This window comes from Ahaetulla prasina, chromosome 17 (genome assembly GCF_028640845.1).
Source record: "Ahaetulla prasina isolate Xishuangbanna chromosome 17, ASM2864084v1, whole genome shotgun sequence".
Taxonomy (NCBI): Eukaryota; Metazoa; Chordata; class Lepidosauria; order Squamata; family Colubridae; genus Ahaetulla; species Ahaetulla prasina.
In genome coordinates this window covers 4,982,541-5,006,492 of record NC_080555.1, presented here as the reverse complement: position 1 = coordinate 5,006,492, position 23,952 = coordinate 4,982,541, and the positions used below count along the sequence as shown (strand labels likewise).

At 49.3% G+C, this 23,952-nt stretch overlaps 1 protein-coding gene across 3 annotated transcripts; it reads right to left on the bottom strand.

Annotated features, from left to right (window-relative positions):
- Positions 1-716: 716 nt before the first annotated feature.
- NXF1 (nuclear RNA export factor 1) lies at positions 717-22,044 on the bottom strand. 3 transcript variants are annotated; one of them, XM_058160131.1, is made up of 21 exons: positions 21,741-22,044; positions 19,594-19,798; positions 18,233-18,380; positions 17,633-17,716; positions 17,355-17,459; positions 17,122-17,202; positions 16,042-16,111; positions 15,735-15,823; positions 14,703-14,810; positions 14,482-14,591; positions 12,013-12,049; positions 11,306-11,374; positions 11,102-11,157; positions 9,501-9,608; positions 8,201-8,259; positions 7,002-7,117; positions 5,308-5,350; positions 5,126-5,198; positions 2,845-3,069; positions 2,126-2,186; positions 717-1,551 (listed from the first exon to the last, which is right to left on the bottom strand). In XM_058160131.1, the coding sequence occupies exons 1-21, from the start codon at positions 22,027-22,029 to the stop codon at positions 1,513-1,515; spliced, it is 2,175 nt and encodes a 724-aa protein (XP_058016114.1). In that variant the 5' UTR covers positions 22,030-22,044; the 3' UTR covers positions 717-1,512. The 3 variants fall into 3 exon arrangements, with proteins under 3 accessions (XP_058016114.1, XP_058016115.1, XP_058016117.1); XM_058160132.1 differs by lacking the exon at positions 21,741-22,044 and adding an exon at positions 21,605-21,655; XM_058160134.1 differs by lacking the exons at positions 19,594-19,798; positions 21,741-22,044 and having other exon boundaries at positions 17,355-17,422; positions 18,233-18,376.
- Between the last annotated feature and the right edge of the window lie 1,908 nt (positions 22,045-23,952).

Genomic DNA, 23,952 nt, shown 5'->3' with positions numbered 1-23,952 from the left:
AGAATTGGCCAAAAGTAATTCCTAAACAAGTTGATGTTTCTGAACAGAAAGGGATTGGAAGAAAGGAAAGGTGGATGTGTCTTTCTTTCTTCTTTCTTTTTCTCTCTGGCTTCTGAATTTGTCTTCTCGGCCGCCGGCTTCTCCCAGAGTCTCTTCCAACTGCCGACGGGCGCCGGGAATGGGGCTGCGTCGTCTTCTACTACGGCGCAACTCACGGTTTTTTCCACCTCCGCCTCTGAACGGCAAAAGGTTTTTAAGAGGCACGGCGTTTCCCCCCCACGATCGGGAGCAGGGCAGGAGTCTCTTTTAATTTACAACGGAGAAAACTTTTATTTACAAAAAAAAAAACAAATAAGAAATCTTTGCCAAGAGACATACTGCACGTTGACAGGAAATATCCTGCCTGAAGGGGGAAAAAATCAAGTTATTTACATTGTTTATCCATGTTTGATCGAGAATTTTTTTTTGGAGGGGGGGGGGAAGGAATATCGGTGGCCTGACTAGGTGACTCAGTGGCTAAGACACCGAGCTTGCCGATCAGAAAAGTCGGCAATTCGAATCCCCGGCACAGGTCTCCTGCGTGAGCAGGGGTTGGACTAAATGACCTCAAGGTCCCTTCCAATTCTGTTAACTACTGTTAACGGATTTCCACCCCAGATTCACGGAAGACAACAGTCAGTTCCTCGCAGGCCCAAGAACGCGACACACAAAAGTCCAAGATTTTAATAATAACTTTACTAGGCAGAGTGTTTCCAAGGACTGGAAGGAAAACATAGAAGGTTGAGCTAGCTGGAAAAGAACGGCCCCTCCAAGCTTTTTCTCGCCTAAAAGGAAAACAACACCTCGAAGTAGAACCAGGCGCTACGATCTGACAAACCGCACCTAGCAATGAGGAAATTTAACGCCGGGGGCGGGGGGGGGGGGGAACAAAATAACAAGAGTTTGGGAAGCTCTTTATTTTTTCCTAGTTTGAAAGTTTAAAGAGTTCTGGCAGTATCACCTTTGTGTTTTAAGAACGGCTGACCCGTCTCGGCGTATTTGAAACCCGACGTTCGAGTGGGTTGCTTTAGGGGTGGGTGGGAAAAATAGGTTTAAGAATTGGCCAAAAGTAATTCCTAAACAAGTTGATGTTTCTGAACAGAAAGGGATTGGAAGAAAGGAAAGGTGGATGTGTCTTTCTTTCTTCTTTCTTTTTCTCTCTGGCTTCTGAATTTGTCTTCTCGGCCGCCGGCTTCTCCCAGAGTCTCTTCCAACTGCCGACGGGCGCCGGGAATGGGGCTGCGTCGTCTTCTACTACGGCGCAACTCACGGTTTTTTCCACCTCCGCCTCTGAACGGCAAAAGGTTTTTAAGAGGCACGGCGTTTCCCCCCCACGATCGGGAGCAGGGCAGGAGTCTCTTTTAATTTACAACGGAGAAAACTTTTATTTACAAAAAAAAAAAAAAAAAAAAACCCCAGGTTATCCGAACAATAAAAACGCTGCTCCGATCGACTTTGGTCGTTTGTGGACGCTCAGTGGATAAACGCCACTTCGGGAATTTTCTGCTCAGCCTGGAAGAAGTAGAAAAAGAGGGGGGGGGGGAGTAAGAAATCGAGGCTTTCTTAACGTCTGGGTAGTCGGCAAACATTCTCGAGGTATATTTTGTGGGATGTCCTGGACACACACACACACACACACACACACACACACACATATACACATACTTGGCAACTGATTCATATTTATGACGGTTGCAGTGTCCCGGGAATCATGTCATCTCTTTCTTGACAACAGGGAAACCCCATTTTGCGACCTTGCTCGCCATTAAGTGGGGCTTAAGCTAGTAACCCAGCTGTTAAGTGAATCTGGCGTTTGCCCCGTTGGCTTTGCTTGTCAGGTCGCAGAAGGAGATGCTGCCACCGTCGTAAAGACGAGCCAGTTTGCAAGTTTTGATCTTGTGACCGGGGTGTGTGTGCTGCAAGTGTGAAAAATAGCCATTACGCCGCTTTTTTTCAGCGCCAGCTGTGACTTTTGGCCACTGAGTGAACCGTTGTTCCACAATCCCAAGGGAGAAGGACCACTTGCTCGCCCTGAGCCCAAACAGGAATCAGGTTGTGTTTCTTAAGGCAGAGACGAGACACTCACCTTCAGCTGGGTGTAGGCGTGAGCTGCTTTCGCGTAGTTCCAATCGTTGTCCATGAGGCACCTGGGGAGAGAGAGAGAGAGGAACAGAGAAAGAGAGAGAGAGAAGAGAGAGATTGAAAATAGAGAGGAGAGAGATTGAAAGAGAAGAGAGGGAGGGAGGGAGGGAGGGAAAGAAGGATTGAAAGAGATGGGGGGAGAGAGAAGAGGATTGAAAGAGAGGGGAGAGAAAGGGATTGAAAGAGATTGAGAGAAAGAGGAGAGAGATAGAAAGAGGAGAGAGAGAGGGAGGGATTGAAAGAGCGAAGGGATTGAAAGGGGGGAGAGAGGAGAAAAGGATTGAAAGAGGGGGGAGAGAGAGAAGGATTGAAAGAAAGGGGGGAGAGAGAGGGATTGAAAGAGAGGAGAGGGGAGAAAAGGATTGAAAGAGGGGGAGAGAGAGAGAGGGATTGAAAGAGAGGAGACGGGAGAGAAGGATTGAAAGAGAGGGGGAGAGAGGGAGGAGAGAGAGATTGAAAGAGAGAAAGGAGAGAGAAGAGATTGAGAAAAAGAAAGATTGAGAGAGGGAGAGGAGGGATTGAAAGATAGAATAGATATAGATAGAGATAGAGAGAGAGAGAGAGGAGGTCCTTAAGCCATGGGAGAGACCCTTGTCGTTCAGATGCCATCTTTGGCCTCTACCCCCTACCCCTTCCTGCCCTTGCTCCCCCACCGGCACTCACTTCTGAGACCACTCCATGTTCATGCCCGACTGCAAGGAGAAATTCTGCAACATTTCCTGCTGCTCGACCGTCAGGATGGGTCCGGGGATCGAAGAGGGCATGGGCTCGGCGGAAGGAGTGGGCACGGGGCTGGAGGACGGGGTGGGGGCCGGCATGATGAAGGCTTTGCGGATTTCCGTGTTGTTGGCTTTGCGGATGAAGATCTGGTCGTTCACAATGCTCAACCTGGGGGGGAGGGGAAAGGAAAGGAAGAGCTGCAGGTGGATGCAGGAAGTCCTCGACTTCCAACTTTCACATTTAGAATAGAATAGAATAGAATTTTTTATTGGCCAAGTGTGATTGGACACACAAGGAATTTGTCTTGGTGCACATGCTCTCAGTGTACATAAAAGAAAAGATACCTTCATCAAGGTACAACATTTACAACACAAATGATGGTCAATATATCAATATAAATCATAAGGATTGCCAGCAACAAGTTATAGTCATACAGTCATAAGTGGAAAGAGATGGGTGATGGGAACTATGAGACGATTAATAGTAGTGCAGATTCAGTAAATAGTCTGACAGTGTTGAGGGAATTATTTGTTTAGCAGAGTGATGGCCTTCGGGAAAAAACTGTTCTTGTGTCTAGTTGTTTTTTTTTACGACTGTTAATCAAAATTCGGGTGCTTGGCTTGTACTGATGGTCGTATCCTGGGGTCACCCGATCCCCTTTTGCGACCTGACTAGCAAAGTCAATGGTTTCACTTAACAACCGCGGTGATTCCCTTAACAACCCTGGCAAGGGAAGTGGTAAAATGAGACCCAACTCACTTAACCAATGTCTCCCTTTAGCAACAGGAATGTTGGGCTCCGTTGGGGTCGTTAAGTCGAGGACTGCCTGTTCATAGGGAGGCCTGATTCACTTTGTAACGAGGCGACAAACTGAACCGCAGTGATGTCGCGACCTTCCGGCAAGCCGAGTCAAACGGGGAAGCCAAACGATTCACTCTATAACGATGCGCGTTAAGTGAACCGCCGCGGTGCTTCCCTTAACCGTGGCAAGGGAAGTCGTAAAATGGGACAGTGCTCGTTTAACAGACGTCCCGCTTAGCGACGGGAATGTTGGGCTCGATTACGGCCGTCCATTGAGGGCTATCTGTACTCCAGCCCAGGGGTCTCCAACCTTGGCAATTTTAAGACTTGTGGACTTCAACTTCCAGAGTTCCTCAGCCAGCTTTGCTTTGCTGGCTGAGGAACTCTGGGAGTTGAAGTCCACAAGTCTTAAAGCTGCCAAGGTTGGAGACCCCTGCTCTAGCAGTTGAGGAGAGGAGAGGAGAGGGAGTCGAGTCCAAATCATTTCTATCCCTCTTCGCTTCCCGTGACCCCCCAAAAGAGCATCCTGGGTAGCAGGCTAAGCCGAGAGAGTTTGAGCGGCCCACACAGAACCTGTGGGGTGGGGGGAGGTTAATGCTTGTGGGGGGGGGGAGCCCTGAGAGTCTCCAAAATCTTAAATAACAGCTACAACCATACTGACTCACCCCATCGTGCCGGGTGCTAACCCTACGCTCATAGAGTGGCTTTCCAAAAAACTACAGTTGAATGTCGGATTCCCTGTTATCTCTCGCAATGACTCTCTAAATTTTTGGGTGGGAAGGAAAAAAAAAAAAAAAAAAGAGTAAGAAGAAAAAAAAAAAGCAGGCAACCATGAAGACGATAACGCTGGAGGATTCAATAAAAGGAGGATATCTTGAGCTAGGGATTGGAATGACGCTCTCTGAGCTTGGTGGTTTTCTTGCAGACCGTTTCAGGACCCAACTAGGTAACGTCATCAGTGCTAGAAGGGAGTGGGGATGGTGGGAGGAGGAGGAGGAGGAATGTGAGGTCCTTGGTCCGCTCTGAGCTTGGAGGTTTTCTTGGAGACATTTCATCACCCAACTAGGTAACGTCATCAATGCGAGAAAGGAGTGGGGTTTTGAGGAGGACGACTGTCGGGTCCTTGGTGCTCACTGAGCTTGGTGGTGGTTTTCTTGCAGACATTTTATTACCAAACTAGGTAACATCATCAGTGCTGCACTGGAGGGTGCTGGGATTATAAACTCAAGAAATCTTTTGGAGATGTTTTGACTTCAGGGAGGCAATATGATTCTTTCAAGGGGAATTGGTGATGAGAGAGATAAGACAACGATTGACTCAAAGGCTCTAAGATGGGATTCGAACCGGGATCTCCTCCAAACCCTGCCAGAGTGGCCCCGATTATCCTGCCTGTCTGTCAACCCTCGGACACCGCTTCCCTTACCCGCTGTGGCCCACAGGTACGGCAATGAAGACCCGGGTGAAGGCTCGCACCATGTCCCGAGACCGGCTGTCGACTGGAGAGAGAGAAGGAAACAGAGAGGATGGGTCAGGAAGGGGCCCTGCATGCCAAGGCCCGACCCCCCCTGCGTTGTAGGACGGGGCCTTTCGACCACGCAAACTCACCTTCCTTAAAGATTCCGCTCAGGGTAAAACATAACAGCGAATTCTGAAACGAGGAAAGGCGCAGCATTAAAAACAGAGGGGACTGGCAGGCCGCCGACACACCTCTCACAAAAATTAAAAAGCCACAACACTACGCAGAGCGTAATTATGCCAGTATTTACTGGAACAAGCTATGTTTGAAGAACAAGTGAAAGAAACCGTGTTAACTTGGGAGTAAAAACTTTGGTTATAGCGTCGATTTAGACAATTGGCAGGAATTCATGGGAAAGAAATAGAAAATTTACTTTAACTACCATGTATACAGAAAAGCTATAAAAGATGTTCTATAGGTCAGGGGTCTCCAACCTTGGCAACTTTAAGATTTGTGGACTTCAACTCCCAGAATTCCTCAGCCAGCTTTGCCAAGGTTGGAGACCTCTGCTATAGGTGGCATCTTTCATCCACAAGACTAGCCAAAATGAGCAAAAATCATTCTCCGTTGTGTTGGAAATGTGAGGCAATGCCAGGGACTTTTTAATCATATGTGGTGGGAATGGCTGAAAGCCAGATAATTTTGGCATCAGATAAAACAATGGTTGGAAGGGATATTAACACAAAATATAGAGTTAAAGCCAGAATTTTTCTTACTGGGTATTACAATGGACAAATGCAACAAGGGAACAATATATCTAATGTTAGATATTCTAACGGCAGCGAGATTAGCCTTCACACAAAATTGAAAAAATAAAGAGACCCCTCCTCAGAAGTAGTAGTATTAGCTAAGGTGTTAACTTGCGCTGACGTGGACAGGTTGACTCTGGAACTCAAAGGTAAGAGTGAAACAGAATATTATGAAACCTGGAATAAATTGAATTATTAGTTGGAGAGGAGGAGGAGGAATGCTTAGATAAAGGCTCATTGATGAGTTGAAAGTTTAGAAACATTCATGTTAGTTTTGTGATTATCAGCCTTATCCCGAAGGACTCTTTATTTGGGACTCATCTGTAAATGAACAGAATTCACAGCTGTTGCAATAAAAGAGGTTTTTGGGACTACTCGTGTGTTTTATTCTCTGTGGGGGCACCTACCCTCTGGAACGAACTTCCCCCTGCTTCGACATCTTCCTGACCTTCGGACCTTCCGCTGCGAGCTGAAGACATACCTATTTTTCCGCGCAGGACTAGCATAGAATTTTTAGATTTTATTATTGGGTTTTTAATTTTAATTGGGTTTTATGGTTTTAAATGTATTTTAATTGGGGCCAAATTTGAATAAGTTTTTTAATTATTGTTTTACTTGTATTGTGTTTATTTATTGTTTTACTTGGCTGTCAACCACCCTGAGTTCCTTCGGGAGAAGGGCGGTATACAAATTAAATTATTATTATTATTATTATTATTATTATTATTATTATTATTATTATTATTATTATTATTATTATTATTATTATTATTATTGACTCAGGAAGCCTAGGTCAGAACATTAGCCAGCGTTGAGAGAAACCTTTTGTGGGGGCTGTTGGCACTCCTAATTAAAGGAATCTTTGGAGTTCAATTCAGAGGGTTTGTCGTGTTTGGGGAGCTGGGTCAGAACAACAGGCCTGCTGCCCTTGGCTGATCTCAAAATACAGCTAAGCCTTGACTTATGACCGTAATGGAGCCACAGCCCACCGAGGCTGCTCAGCCAGCCCTGGCCAGCCCTTTCTCCTTACTCACCGTTTGCGCGCAGACGTCCACCACGAAGGAATTCACGTCGTGCTGAGTCTTGGGCAATTCGCTGAGGAAAGCCACGACATTCAACTTAGTGTGTTTGAGGAGTCGGAAGCGCAAGGCTGAAGGGGAGGAAGAGAAAAAAGCAGGTGGGTTTTTTTGGTGGTAAATTGCACACAAAAACTGAAACCCAGAAGGGAAGCAGAGGCTACGAACGGCTTCTTGCCTCAAAGGAACGAGGAACAGAAACGAAGGTGGTGGCCAACAAGGACAATGGGAACGTGATCGAAAGGAGGCTGGATATTTAAAAAGACTTCAAAGGGAAAGAATTTGAGATCTAGGAACCAGAAGGTTAGAAAGAGGGACTCGAACTCGAAGCCACTGGGTGCACAACCTCTATGCAGGAAAACATGGGACCTGATCCTGGTCTCCCGAAGTAAAAGGATCCAGGATCAGGTGCTGGGAGGGGTCTCAATCTCTGAGCCTTAAAGGGCAGGCTGGGCTAGACAGAATGGCGGCTGGACTGAATCAAGAGGATATTTAATTCTCCCCCCACCGCCTTTTATTGTATTTTATAAATAAATCAAAGTGGTAAACATATACCATCCTTCCTCCTCCTCTTTTCCCCAGAACAACCCTGTGAGGTGGGTTGCTCTGAGAGAGGGAGGGACTGGCCCAGGGGTGGAAATCTACTTAGCTTCACTACTGGTTCGCAAATGAGAGTGCGGGCTCGGGTGCGACACCTCTACGCATACGCAGAGCGTCAAAAACGGGACCTGATGACGTCCAGGCGGGTGGGCAGAGCCTCTTGCCGCCAGCCTTACCGGTTCACCTGAGCTGGATAGAACCAGCTGCATTTCACCACTGGACTGCCCCAAAGTCACCCAGCTGTCTTTTCTGCCTAAGGCAGGACTAGAACTCACCGTCTCCTGCTGATTGGCCCAAAGTTACCCAGCTGGCTTTCATGCCTAAGGTGAGATTAGAACTCACCGTCTCCAGCCTTCTCTAATTAGACCAAACTGGCTCTAGTTAACTGATTAACTGGTTAAGGAATTTAAGCAGGGAACGAAGAAAGGGGAGGCATGGAAACTTTCTGCGTTTTTTAAGAATTCGCAGGATTTTCGCTTTGCACCCAATGCTCTTCCATGCTAGGCTTCAAAGGGAACCCCGTAACCCCAAACCTCCTATCGTCATAATTTGCTTACAAGGATCCTTCAGTCGCTTCACATTCCGGCTGTTTTTGAAATATTCAGCCAAAGAGTTCCTGCAGGGAAAAACAAACAAATAAGTAAATAAATAAATAAAGACTTCAGCACACATTATTAAATAATGAAAACTGGGGCAGTTGTGCGAGAGGGGGGCCGCATTGCATTATGGGTGCCAGCACGCATGCATGCTGTCGCACACACATGTCCATGCTTTCGACAAAAAGTGCTCTAGGCATTGACATTATCATACGCTGACCAGAAGAGGCCGTCTCTGGAATCGGGTCCCCCTGAGCTGACCAAAACCCTCACTTTTCAAACTCAAGGGTCAGCCCTCAACAATCTGGGTCCTCATTTTATCAACCTCAGAAGGATAAAAGGCCGACGGTCAGTTTTCTGACTGGGTTCGCCCCACACGCTCCCTTCTTAATTGCGGCTGTTTTTCCAGGGGTGTCGAACATCCTGAATTTTCTTTTTCTTTTTTTAATTTAAAAATTAAATTAAATATACAGTTAAAAACACTGGACATAGTGCGACTTCTCTGGTTCCAACATTTCCATCAAATTTTTCCTTACAAATACAATTCATGTTCAATATGTACCTTTGTACAACCTATCAAAATTCAGCTACATTTATTTTATTTTTATTTATTTTGTCGAGTACGTATTAGATCGTATTAAATATATAAATATAAGCATGAATTGAATACATAAAATGAACACAATTAAAAGGAACATTAGGGACGGTAGGCACCCTGGTGCTCTTATGCATAAATAAGATTATATAAATAGGAGATTTATACATAAATCTCTTTAGTCTGTGGAAATTACATTCAACACCAATACATTTCCAGCACATCTCTGAGAGGTGTTTGTTCATTTTAGCTAATCTTGTGGGTGGGAGATGCCACCTATAAAACATCTTGTATAGGTTTTCTTTGTAAGTGGTGGCTAGAGTTTTATCTTCCATAATTCCTGCCATTTCTCTAAATCGATACTATAACTGAAGTTTTTACCCCGAGCTAGCAGGGTTTCTTTCACCTGTTTTTCCGCTATAGTATTCTACTGGAATCCTGAATTTTCAAGGAGTGGGTTTGTACCCCAAGTCGCAGGAAGAAAAGGAAGCGGATGCAAAGATATCCCAGCTTAAGTCGTTGCCCTGGTTCAACGAGTGCGGGGTGAAGGCAGCCGCTGAGTTTTAAATATCTCTCTTCACACCCCGGCATATGTTAAGGTGGAACATGCCGAGCCCTTCTCCCCCCCCCACACCCCAAGCCAAGCAGTGGAACCCCGAAACAGACCTGTAAGGGTGATTCACGGAGAATGGGATACTCAGCGAACAGCACGCCCCCTCGTGATAGGCATCCAGGAGGCCTTGTCGGTCTCCAGAATCGTAGATGGTGTAGTATCTGGAAAGGAAATGGACAATCGTGTACCGCCGCAAACAGCAGGATGCACGATCCTTTCATAGAACGGAGAATAAGAGAGTTGGAAGGGACCTTGGAGGTCATCTAGTCCAACCCCCCACCCACCCCCGCTCAAACACTATGCCATTCCAGATAAATGCCTTGTCCAATCTCTTCTTCAAATCCTCCGGTGTTAGAGCTCCCACAGTTCCCGGTGGCAAGCCGTTCCACTGGTTAATTGTTCTCAATTAGGCAGTTTAGTTCGACAGAATATAGAGCCATAGGGCTGGAAGGGACCTTGGAGGTCTTCTAGTCCAGCCTCCTGCCCAAGCAGGGATATGGCTCCTATTGTTTGAACCAAAGCAGAACAGAACAGAGTTGGAAGGCAGGTCTTCTAGTCCAATCCGCTGCTCTACCAACAGACCCTTTAGCTGCGATGGCGAACCGGTGACACGCAGAGCCATATCAGTGGACATGCGAGCTCAGCTCCCACCAGAAGTAGGGAAACAAGCTGCTTCCTGCCTCCAGAGGGCCTGGGAGGTGGTGGGGAAGACCCGTTTTTCTCTCTCACCTGGCTCCAGAGCCTTTCTAGGAGTCTGGGGAGGGTGAAAACAGCCTTCCCCACGCCCCCTGGAGGCTGAAAATGGCCCATTTGACAACCAGGGTGCCAGAAACCCAAAGACCAGCTAACCGGTGCCCGCATGCGTGTTTTTTTTGGCTTTTTCAGGGCCGTTTTCAAAGACCCAGCTGGCCTGATATGCGCGCCGGAAAGAAGAGGAGCAGCCGGGGACAGCACATGTGTCCACAGAGAGGGCTACCACAGGTTCACCATCACGGGCATATAACCTGACTTAAAATTACCCTCAAAAAGAAAAGACCAAATGCTACACCAGGAGTGTCAAAGTTTCACTGAGGGCCGCATCAGGGCTGTGGGTAACCTTGGGGAGGGGGGGGGACAGGTGGGCGTGGCCGACTGGGTGGGCTTGGCCAGCTCCCCAAACTCCTGCCATGTTTCCTCTTCGCATTGCATAGACCGGGCTGAAGCGATGCAGGCTGGCCTTTTATATTTTCCAGGCCGGCCCCACAGCCCCGGATTCTGCCCACGGGCCTCGTGTTTGACACCCCCGAACTACACAAAGGTCAAGGTTACTGGCCTATCCTTCCAAAATATCTGCGCACCAGCGGTGAAATCCAGCAGGTTCTGATGAACCGGTAGCGGAAATTTTGAGTCGTTCGGAGAACCGGCAAATGCCACCTCTGGTTGGCCCCAGAATGCGGCGGGAATGGAGATTTTCCAATATCCTTTCCCCCAGGAGTGGGGAGGGAATGGGGATTTTGCGGTATCCTTCCCCTGCCACGCCCGCCACGCCACGCCCACAGAACCGGTAGTAAAAGAACTGGAATGTCACCACTGCTGCGCACCCTCCACCCTATGCTCCTCTCCTCACGTGCGCTAGTGGTCAACTGCTCTGAATTATTAATCAAGGGATACTCACTGTTGTAAAAAGCGAACGATCAGCATTTTCAAGCCTTCGGAGGCGAAATAACTGCCCTGCGGAAAGAGAGACCAGGAGGCGGGTTTGAAGGAGGCGGGTTTCCAAGTGGACCAGGGAGGACGGCCCAACTCAGGAGACCCTCGTGTGGTTTCCCCCCCACCCCCCCCCATTTCCGTCTGCTCCTTCCCCAAGGAGGAGGTCTACCTTGCACGGAGGCAGAGTGGTCGGGGCTTCAACGTCAAAGGAGATCGGTGGGGGCAGCTCGTGACCGTCCTGCCGAGGGAAAAAGAAGGGAGCTTTGTCGAACGTGCCTGACCCACACAGAGACACACACACACAGACACAAACACACAGACACACACACACACAATACACACACAGACACAGCACACACACACACAGATACAAGCAACACACATACAGACACAGACACAGACACACACACACACACACAGAACACATGCATAGAACACACACACACACACACACACTGACACACCTAGACACAAAGACACACACAAACAACACAGACACAAGCAACACACACACAGAACACACACACACACACACACAAAGACAGACACACACACACCCTACACAGACACACAAACACACAGACACATACAGAGACACACACACAAGCAACATACATAGACACACAGACACACACGCACACACAGAACACACACACAGAACACACACACACACACAGACACACCTAGATACACACAGACACAAAGACAGACACACACCCACACCCCACACACACACACAAACAACACACCCACAGACACACAAACAACATACACACAGACACACAGACAGACACAGCACACACACACACACAAACACCACACACAGAGACACAGACACACCCACAGAGCAGGACCCACCAGCTTTGGATAACTCACCAGCCGCAGCAGCTTTGGGAACCGTTCTCGGATGGAGCTGTCGGAAACGGAAGAAGAATGAGGAGGCAGCAGGTCCTGTTGGCACAGCCAGCCCCTCCCTCCGACCGCCTGCCTCAGTGGACCCCGTCGCCCGCCCTCGCCAGCCCCTTTCGTCCGTCTTAGGAACGGCGCCCACGCTCCCTTCAGCAAGGTTTTTAATTCCCCCAGCGTGGGAAAGGACTCATAAACGACTCCAATGGGCAGAAGTTAAAAACTTCTCTTAGCTGCCAATCCGGTGCTTAAATTAACAAAGCAGCTAGTCCTCTTTCAACGGGGAACTTTGCGCCGGTCAGCATTTTGCAAACAAAGCATTTCGCAGAAGAATTTCTTTCGACCGGTTTGAGCCTCGGAGCGATTGCTCTCTGGGTTAAGAAACGGGGACGTGGCTCACCGGGATCTTTAGAAGAGGAGCTCTGCAATAGACCGAGTGCTTTTTTTTCCCTAGATTTTTGGGAGGATTTACACAGGCTTTAAAAGAAGAGCCGTCAAACGAAGGGGGTTGCCTAGGGTTTGAACTCAGGTCCAGCCTCTTAAGTCAGGTGCTCAAAGGAGCAAGTTAAAAGGCCGTGAAAAGACAACAGCCCCTCTCAGTCACTCCTGCAAATTGGTTAAAAGCTCCATCGCTGGCCAATTTCAGTACTGGAATCTGATGCCGCGACCTCTCTTACGGAGAAAATGGAAGGGCAACATTCGCCGGACCCTTCTGGCTTTTAAGAGAAATGGGTCTAGCTTGTTATTTACCACCGTGTGGAAAGGGGGGGGGAGGTGACCGTTGGCTTGATGCTAGGAGACAGCACCCCACGGCTCTGGCAGCCCCCCCCCCAAAATGCAAGCCTCAGTCGAACACCCTGTAAAATGGGGCCATTTTCCCTCCCTGTGGTAGTTTTACACCTGCAGATAGGCAGGAGAAACAGGCGTGTTCATTTAAAACAGGAGGCTGCGTGAACTGGAAAGGGCTCCGGACTTACCTGAGGGGGTACTCACCTGGTCGGCTCATTTATAGGAGAAACGCTCCTTGAGGGGGGAGGAGAGGGGAGTGGGGGAAGGGGGGGGAATGGCCAAGGTAAGCCATCGGTTCTGGAGATGCCAGAAGGAACTTCCTGGCCACCAGCTTTTAAAACGCTTTTTTTTTAAAAAAAAACACCACAACGTTCCTGTATCAAGGTCTAAATCTAATGAATGGCTGTGGAGGACAAGGGGGTGGGTTGAGAAGCAAGGGAACCCCAGGAAAAACAAAGGTGTGTATGTGTGTGTGTGTGTGTGAGAGAGAGAGAGAGATTCAGAAGCCCGCCCGCTCTGCTGCACAGCCTCCTCCATCCTCAAAAGCCCTTTGGGCGTTCCCTTCCCACCGCCGAGGTCCCGGCGAGATGATGCCCGCCTGCCAGCCATCGTATCTGAAGCCTCCTCCTGCAGGGAGAGGGGTGGGTGGGTGGGTGGGTGGGTTTGGCCGATTTCCTCGCCGCGAGCTCCGTGACCATTTCAGCTCGGGAGAAACGCCGACCGCTCGGCTGCTTTAAAAGCGAGAACATCTCCCTCCTTGAGCTGTTTGCGGCAGCAGCGTGCGCGAATGAGGTCCCTGGGCTCTCCTCCGTCGCCGTCCGCCATCGGGAGGGCTCGTTCCGGCCGCCATTTGACTGTGCCTGTCTTAGGTTGTTCCTTCCACTGAGGAATCTTACCCGTCATTGGCTAACCAGCCGTCTTGCAGGGGCCACGTTTGGTTTTTTTTTTTTTTTTTTTTTCCGGTCACCAGGGAATCCTCGCTGTTTGGCAGCAGCTCTCTCGTGCCAAAGTTAAAGCCAAGGAGGCGGAAAAATCCTGGCCCTCCAAACAGAGAAGGGACGACCCAGAATGGCAGGCTCGGGTCCAAGGGAGGTGGGCGAGCCACAGAGGGAAAACGGGAGAGGATGGCAAAGGCTGTGCGCTCAGAAGTCTTGGGGCCCCCGAAGGAGAGAAGATTGGGGTGGGTGGGGTGGGTGGGAATGTTCAGACAGGTAAGAGAACCTGGAGGGGAACAGGAATGTATTAACAAACGGGAGGAAGAGGAGGAGGAAGGAGGGATGGGTATAATATGGGCACTTGCTCAAAAAAAAACAAAAAAAAACCCTTTAAATTGCTTTGTAAGGTTGAGGTGGGTGAGAAGGAAACCCCGCCGGGCAGCTGCTCCAATCTAGCTGCAATAAAACCATGGTCAGAACACATCACAAAGCAAGCTCAGAGAAGGCACAAAGGCCACCTCTGGGAGATCCGACGCCAGCTGGGAAGACGGCCTCGTGGGATGATCCAGTCTTCAACCAGGCAGGAGAGAAGGCAAAAAAAAAACCAACAACCCTGGCGGATTGTCACCCCAACACAGTCCGGGGAGAGAGGGCCACGGGAAGGGCGATTCTCCTCCGGATTCTAACCGAGGCGGGACCGAAGGTGGCGGCTCACCTGATATAAATGGAGCGGTCCCGAAAGCCGTCGCACAGGGGGTTGTTGTCCAGCCACAGTTCGTCCAGCTTTAAGCCTTTCAGCTTGTCCAGCTCGTGTTCGGTCTTCAGCTGGGGACGAGTCAAGAGGGGAGAAGGTAGAGTCAGGTGGGGGAGGGGAGTTGGCTAAGCACAGATCCGGCTTTGAGGAGAGGGAAGGGGGGACCCCCCCCCCGGGCTTACCTGGTTACAAGACAAGTTGAGGATCTTCAGGTTGGGAGCTTTCCGATATAGCTCAGACATGTCGTCGAGGCGGTAGAGCTTGTTGTCATTTAGATTGAGGGAGAGGAGCTGCAAAGAACAGAACAGAATAGAAACTTTTATTGTGACTTTAAATGTACACTTACCAGCGTACATTAAAATGAAATTGCATCCAGCTCTCACAAGATTACCATGTCTACTGGGGGATTGGAACAAAGTCACCCAGCCAGCTGCCAAAGCACCAGTCTCCTAGTGATTGGCATAAAGTGACTGGGCCAATCACCAGGAGACTGGGAATTCTAGTCCTGTCTTTGTCTTGAAAGCCACCCAGGTGACTTCGGGCCAATCACTAGGAGACTGTGAGTTCTAGTCCTGCCTTAGGTATGAAAGCCAGCTGGGTGACTGGGCCAATCACCAGGAGACTGGGAGTTCTAGTCCCGCCTTTGCCTTGAAAGCCAGCTGGGTGACTTTGGGCCAATCACCAGGAGACAGTGAGTTCTAGTCCTGCTTTAGGTATGAAAGCCAGTTGGGTGACTTTGGGCTAGTCACCAGGAGACGGTAATTTCTAGTCCCACGTTAGGCAGGAAAGCTGGCTGGATGACTAAGGCAGGCCTGCTCTCATGGCCCATCCTGCCTTACAGGGTTGTTGTTGTCATGGGGAAAACAGCAGAAAGAGCACTATGAAAACCTCCTTTATTTAGGCAGGTTATTACATAAGTAAATAAAGATGGGATGCCTTAAAAAACACTCCTTTATGGCAATCAGGAAAAAAAGATGCTGGCATCGGAAGCATAACAGAATAAAAAGCTAGAAATGTTGATTTTTAAGGATCAGCGAACAGCCCACGGCCGTTGTTCCCCAAAGGGAGGCCCATCTGACCAATCAGAGTTCTCCAAAGCGACCCATTTGAACCCCTCAGGTGGAAACGTGGCAAAATCCACTCTTTTCGTGCCTTCCCCCCCCCCCCCCACGCCCCCAAACCGAGGATCGGACGGAGGACGGGAAATGGCTGACCTCGGGGATGTTGTCGTTGATGATCTGCAGCACAGCTAACATGCAGTTTCGGCGGTTCAACACAATGTCGATATTCTGGGCTATCAGATCTGGGGAGGGGAGGGGAGGGAGGGAAGAGAACGAAAGGGGATTGATTTCACTTCTGAAGCAAAGGACGCCTAGCCTTGAAAATGGACTTTGTGAAACAAAAAACACCTGTGAGTTAAGTTTACGTGTGTGTGTGTGTGTGTGTAGGGCAGTGCTGATTTTAAATGAAGCCCAAACCGTGCCCTGTCGGTGGAAGAAAAGGGAGAGGAGAATGACTCACCGGGATCTGTGTGGATATTTTTCATATCCAAAGCTTGATTGGCGCTATCGTACCTTTTACTCATACATTGCTGAAAGCAGAAAGAGAGGATTACTTGAGATGAGGCCGCGATCACCGCTGGAGGTTTGCACTCCCCAAAGATTAGAAAGCAGGCCTGATTTGAACTCTTGAGGGCCAAATGGGCCAGAAGTGATCTAAATAACAGGAAGTTTATTGTGCCTCCAGGCCGCTCCCTTTTGCTTATTCAACTTTGTCTGTTTCTTCTCTGCTGTTTCAGCAACCAGCCGCTTCTCCCTCCCTTCTGTCTATCGTAACAACAGAGCCGGAAGGGACCTCGAAGGTCTCCTAGTCCAACCCCCAGCTCACGCAGAAGACCCTATCCCATTCCAGACAAAAGGACATTCAATTTCTTCTTAAAAATCTCAACTTCTGAAGGCAAGCTGTTCCAAACCATCCCTTCCTTCCTTCCTTCCCTCCCTCCTTCCTTCCATCCATCTATCCATCTTTCCTGTCATCCATCCATCCATCCATCCATCCATCCATCCATCCATCTATCTATCTATCTAGGTCTTTGGTTATTCGGGTTTTCTCCCGCGTAAAATTGGAAGCGTCTTGGCGACGTTTCGACGAAGTCTCATTTGTCATCTTCAGGCTTCAGCTTCGTGCTTCTGGGAGCAATGTGTGATCGCAGCTGTTTCTTCCTTTTTAACTGCTAGTGGGGCTTTGAGCTGATTGGGTGGGAGCTTGGCTGCGCTCTGATTGGATGGGTTTTTTTTAGTGCTCTGATTGGCTGGGGGTGTGTCCTGTTTGGGTGGGGGCTTGGTTGTGCTTAGATTAGTCTGAGTTGCAGGGGGATTTGAGCTGGTGAGCTGCATTGCTATCTATCTATCTATCTATCTATCTATCTATCTATCTATCTATCTATCTACCTATATCATCTTCCTTCCTTCCTTCCATCCGTCCATCCATCCATCCATCCATCCATCCATCCATCCATCCATCCATCCATCCCTTTCTTTTCCCTAGTGGAGGAATACTTGTACAGCAAGCTAGTAGGAAGATGTTTGCCAAACGTTTTACCTTCAGCTGCTCAATGTCTTCTGGTTTCAGTTCATGCTGGACAGTTATCGGCGGGTTGCATGTGTTTATGAGTATCGCCACCTGAAAGGAAGCAGAACCTGAATTAGGGAAATGGCTTGTGGGAAGTGAAACGAACAACCGGATGGTTTTCCATGGGGGTTGTTCTGGAGCCAGGACCTGCCCTCCCCCTCCCGCCCCCAGCCCCAGCCCCTCCCAGGCAAGGATGAACAAACCTTGTATCCATCCGGAGAACAAATTTTACGAGAGATCTGCTTAAGGGCGTTGGCCACAGAAGTGTCTTCTACGTAGAACACAACCCGATTATTCACGCAGTGGAACTACAATTGGAGGGAAACGTCATCTTGGGATCAAACAGCTTTTTTCCCCAATTAATTTTACAATTAAAATAAAGTTAATGTTCTTGATAATCGGCAACCTTCCGTTGGGCTCAGTTGTGGGTCGTAAGCCGAGGACTCCCTGTAGTTTCGAGGGAGCTGGAGGGCTCTCTTACCTCCACGGGGTGGAAGGGGACGCTGCAGGTTTCGCGTATGGCATTCATCAGCCAGTTCTTTTCGTATTTTCTTCCGTAAGGAATCTGACGAAGAAGAACACAGGAGCCAGTCAAAAATCAGGATTTCTCAGGCACAACCCACAATTCGTTCTTCCTCGTCTGCTCTGCCTAACAGCCCTTTAAGGCAATAGCTGTCAAAACCTCTGAATGCCAAAAGGGCTCTGGGTGAAGGCCCTGCAGCCTGGCAGATGGCGGGAAATAAGCTGTCTCCCTACAGCTGTCATCAAAGCTTTTTTTTTTTAAAAAAAATTTCTTCGTAATCTTGACTGGCAGATTCCTCTGAACACCTAAAGGTAAAGGTAAAAAGGTTTCCCTCGCAGATATGTGTTAGTCGTTCCCGACTCTAGGGGGCGGTGCTCATCTCCGTTTCAAAGTCAAAGAGCCAGCGCTGTCCGAAGATGTCTCTGTGGTCATGTGGCCGGCATGACTCAATGCCAAAGGCGCATGGAGCACTGTTCCCTTCCCACCAAAGGTGGTCCCTCCAATTGACCAGGGTCCTTCTGAGCGCCCCAATCCCTGGTTTCCTGCTGTGTGGCTCACCGTAATCCTGAACCAAGTCTTCTTGCTTCCTGTCCCTTTGTGAGGAGGAGGAGCACGGTCCCCAATATTCAGATTTCGTCTCACGGTGGCATTCATAAGGCTCGGACTCCCTCGGTCTGGTCTGTGCGGACGTGACCCGTAAGGAGAGCTAAGAGGTAAAACAAAGGGTTTTTTACTACAGATCAGAGAGACGTAATTAAATTCGTTTGCTGAGAACGGCCAGTATGGAATTCAGATTGTGGGAATGCCACAGACAGTATGGACCATCATTTGGATCACGGGTCTCCAACCTTGGTCCCTTTAAGACTTGTGGACTTCAACTCCCAGAGTCAGCTAAGGAACTCTGGGAGTTGAAGTCCACAAATCTTAAAGGGACCAAGGTTGGAGACCCCCGATTTGGATAAAGGTTACACTGCCCTGCAGGTAGTCCTCGACTTACAACCACAACAGAGACCAGAATTTCCCTTGCTAAAACCAAGGCGGTTGTTAAATCAGTCGGCGCCTGATTTTAACAGTCTTTCTGCCACGGTGGTTGAGTGCAGTTGTTAAGGGAATCACATGGTCGTTAAGGGGATCTGGCTTCCCCCACTGACTGAACGTCGGAGGTAATCTGGGATCCCATGACCCCTGGGACGGGCATTGTAAATACATGCCGGTTGCCAAGGGCCTGACGTTTTGATCATTTGACCAGGAGGTTGTGAGAGGACTGGTTTTAAGTCCCTTTTGCCAGCGCCTTTGTAATTTCATATAGCCACTAGCTAAATGAGTCGTAAATCAAGGACTACAGATATATTAATTTTTTTAAAGTTGCAGTTATACTTTAATCAACCAGGCGGCCTAGAAAACTAGACCTGTTTAATTCCTAAAAATCATGAGCAGGTTCCAATTATTAGTTTTCCAGTTGCCATCTTTGAACTTCGTGGCTCTTGGTCTAATTACTAGGATGATAAATGAATCAGATGACCTCAATTCCCCAGCCTCCTACAAGCAAACCCCAGAATTTCTCAGCCACGGACTAAATCTGGTTAGGCAGGAAAGGCCGACATTTTTTTTTCTCCCAGCGCCTACTTTTAGTGTTGCTTCTTACAGGAGATTCCACATATAGGCTAAGACAGGGATCTGCAAACTTGGCTCTTTTAAGACTTGTGGACATGAATGCCCAGAGTTCCTCAGCCAGCTTTGCCTTGCTGGCTGAGGGACTCTGGGCGTTGAAGTCCACAAGTCTTAAAAGAGCCAAGTTTGCAGACCCCTGGGCTAAGATATTAAACCAAAACAGGGATCAGAAGGATCACTTAAAACAAGGATTTCTCTCACAAGCAGACACTATTCCCCCCAACTAGGCCACAGAATCTATTTCTCACTAGCGCGTTCGGAGCACTTCGTGAGCATCGCTCATGAGAACATCCCCGTCGTCGTCGTCGAGCCAGCTACGAGTACCGGACCCAGAACTGTTCCAACCGCGCTGGTGAGAGCCCATCTCGCTGTACATTTTTCCTCGGAAGGGGACACGGCCCTTTCTCCTCCGTGCATAGTGCCTGTTGCCGGTGGCCACGCGGTCGTCATGTTCTGAAAAAATGGGGAATGGATTGAAGCATCAACAGGGTGTCTTGAGGCAGTTCAACTGTATAGAGAGCTGCAGGCAAGAGATTCAGAGCATCGTTCTTCAGTCTTTGGAAACTTTAATCTCGGTGGGCTTCGACTCCCAGCGTTCCCCAGCCTGCATGTTGCTAAGGTTGAGGAACATTGGTTTGGAGAAATGACGATTGGGTCAGTTAAGGCTCCAAAATAGTTAGGAATAACTGGGCTTGGTTGTTTCCATGGAGACGTTTCATGCTGAAGATACACTGATGATGTTACCTAATAGGGTCATGAAACATCTGCAAGAAAACCATCAAGATCAGAAAACACCAAAGACTGCACAATCTTCCTCGTCTACTCCACAATCCCCATTCATTTCTAGCACTGATGATGTTACCTAGTTGGGTCATGAAACGTCTGCAAGATAACAAGAAAGCTCAGAAAGCACCAAGGTCCGCACAGTTGCCTTCTTCCTCCTCCTCCTCCTCCTCCTACCCTGCTCCTCCCCCTTCTCCACAATCCCCCTTCTCTTTTACCACTGATGACATTACCTAGTTGGGCCATGAAACGTCTGCAAGAAAACAAGCAAGTTCAGAGAGCACCAAGGACCCCACAAGACTCCTGCTCTCTGTAAGCCTCACTCCCTTCTATCACTTCCCCCACCACCCCCCAGACAGCACCAAGGACCCCACAGTTCAACCCTGAACTACAACAACTGGTAGTCCTCAACTTACAGCAATTCGTTTAGTGAGTGTTGAAAGTTACAACAGCACTGAAAAAGGTGATGACCACATGTACAGGAATACACATGTACACCGCATGCTTTTGATGCCCGAAAATTTACAGCCCGGCCCTCGACTTACGGCCACAACTGAGCCCAACATGTATGTTGTTAAGCGAAACAGTTGTTCAGTGTGTTTTGCCCAATTTTACGACCTTCCTTACCTCTATTTAAGTGTATCACTGCAGTAGATAAGTTAGCAACACGGTTGTTAAGTGAATCCAACGTCCCTATTGATTTGGCTTGTCGGGAGGTCGCAAAAGGGAATCGTGTAACCCCCCCACTCCGGGGGGGGGGACACTGCGACTGTCATAAATACGAGCCAGCAGCCGAGCGTCTGAATTTTGATCATGCGACCATTGGGGGGGGGGGGAGGGAATGCCGGAAATGTCATAAGTGTGGGAAAAACGGTCCTAAGTCCCCTTTTGTTCAATGCTGCGATAGCTTCGAACGGTCACTAAACGAACTGGTGGGATTGGGTGGAGGGCCGCCTGGTCTTCCACCCAATCCCACTGTTAAAGAATTCGAAGCCAGGCCTTCTTAAGGGTTAGATTTACACCCCAGGTTTTTTTTCCCCCTTATGAAGCCCCGAAACTCAAAAGTTCCCCTTTTTTTCTTTCCCCCAGCACAACCACCCCGCCAGGTAGGCTGAAAGGAGACAGAATGAACCAGGAGCTATTTCTTGGGGGTGGGGGGGGGGAGAGAATTCGAGCCCCTCCCTTATCAGACTCCTCATTGGTTTCCCAGGTAACGCCCCCTCCCACTTCCCTCAGGTGCCGCCCCCCCCTCCTTCCCATCCACGACGACCCCGTGAGGTAGGCCGGGACGGCCAAGGACTCTCTGGGAAGCCCCTCGCAAAGTCCCCTCAGCCCCACGCCGTCCCCGCCATTGCCTCCCTCCTTCCCACGTACAACGACCCTGCGAGGTAGGCCGGGACGGTGGAGAACTCTCCGGAAAGGGCCCCCCCATCCCCTCAGCCCCCCCCCCCGCTCGCCCCCTCAGGCTCCCCTCACCGCTGTATCCGCCTTGCCCGCCTCCTTCCCACGTACAACGACCCTGCGAGGTAGGCCAGGACGGCCGAAAACTCTCCAGGAAGGCCACCCCACCATCAGCCCCCATCACCCGCTCGCCCCCTCAGACTCCCCTCACCGCTGTACCCGCCTTTCCCGCCCTCGGCCATGAAGGGAGCCCCGCTGGCGGGCACCTCGGAGAACGACTCCCCCCCCTCGGCGCACAGGCCGCGGAGAGAGGCCTCGGAAAAGAGTGGTTCTTGGCCCGCCGGCCCCTTCCGCCGCCGCTGACGCCGCCTCCTCCGCCGCCGCAACCGCTCGCCTTTCTTCTCCCCGCTCCCCTCAGCGAGTGGCTCTGGAACGGAGGCGAGCCGCCCAATGCGCAGGCGCGGCGGGGAACTCGCAGCCTCCGCTGCCGCCGCCGCCATGGGCTTCCGGTGAGGGCGACACGGTTTCCGGGGGTGGGGGGGAGAGCCTTGCCTGCCGCGCAGGCGCACGCTTTCCCCGCAGCGCCCTTCTAGCCCACTTTGCGACCATAGACTTAGGCTGGAGGGAGGGGTGGGGGGAAGAGGAAAGAATAGCAGGTTTTTTTTTTTTTAGAGTGGCCAAAGCTTTCAAAGCTGGTTAGGGCTGGCCCTGAATGGTGGTTTGGAGGGATCCTTTGCCCTGCACCGGTTGCCAGTGGGATGCTAAGCCAAGTTTGGTGGGCTGATCAAAGTGGCAAGATAGATAGATGTATTAGAGCAGGGGTCTCCAACCTTGGCAACTTGAAGACTTGTGGACTTCAACTCCCAGAATCCCTCAGCCAAGTTGCCAAGGTTGGAGACCTCTGTATTAGAGGTCTTCAAACTTGGCCGCTTTCTGGGAATTCTGGGAGTAGAATATATATATTTTTCACACTTTTTTTTAATTTGAATTTATATCCCCCCCCTTTTTCCGAAGACTCAGGGCGGCTTACACTATGTCAAGCAATAGTCTTCATCCATTTGTATATTATATACAAAGTCAACTTAATTGTCCCCAACAATCTGGGTCCTCATTTTACCTACCTTATAAAGGATGGAAGGCTGAGTCAACCTTGGGCCTGGTGGGACTTGAACCTGCAGTAATTGCAAGCAAGCTGCTGTTAATAACGGACTGCATTAATCTGTTGAGCCACACTGACCATTGCAGAATTTCTGAGGTCACATGATCAAACTTGGCAACTGGCATGTACTTATGACAGTTGCAGGTGGGGCTTCAATTTTTTTTTTACTACCGGTCCTGTGGGCGTGGCAGGGGAAGGATACCACAAAATCCCCATTCCCACCCTACTCCAGGGGAAGGATACCGCAAAATCCCCATTCCCACCCTACTCCAGGGGAAGGATACTGCAAAATCCCCATTCCCACCCCACTCCAGGATAAGAATACTGCAAAATCCCCATTTCCTCCCAATCAGCTGGGACTCGGGAGGCAGAGAATAGATGAAGGTGGGGCCAGTCAGAGGTGGTATTTACCGGCTCTCCAAACTACTCAATAATTCCGCTACCGGTTCTCCAGAACTGGTCGGAACCTGCTGAAACCCACCTCTGGACAGTTGCTGTGTTCCAGGGTCACGTGATCCACTTAACGGTGGCAAAAAAAGGTTGTAAAATGGGTCAAAACTCCCTTAACTGCCCTGAACAAAGGAGATTGGGCTCCGTTGCGGTCGTTAAGTCGAGGACTACCTGTAATGGACTGCTGGATTACAGGAACTGCAAAGTGCTTTGAGATGCCCCAAGAAAGGAAATGCATTTAAATCCTATGATTTACCAAAATCATGGGTTTAAACAAAAGATGTTCCCCCCCCCACAGCAAAAATGTTCCTATACTTGGGAAATTACAACGGTCACGGGTCGTGCTAACAAAGATGGCATGGTATCTGAACATTTTTTAAAATGCAATTTATATCCAATGATCCAAAGAACTGTGAATTTACATGATGATAAGTGTGCTACCCTGAGGTGCATGTATAGATAGTCCTCGATTTACAACATCCCTTGCCAAGTAGGATAGCTATTATATGAATCACGCCTCATTTTATGATCCTTTTTTTGCCACTGTTATTAAGTGAATGCTTGTTCATGTAAGGCGGGGCTTTGGCTGTGGCTATTACTGCACCCTTAAGGAAGTGACCTCATGGCACACTAAACACACCTGTTTTAACACATCTTAAAACAGACTAAGCTAGTCTTCTGGATTTGCAGGCCAAAGGAAAGCTACATTAATCCCGCAGGCTGGATTCGCACAACATCCCTGGGTAGGCTGTACACTGAGAGCAGATATACACCAAAGACAAAATTCCTGGTGTGCCCAATCACACTCGGCCAA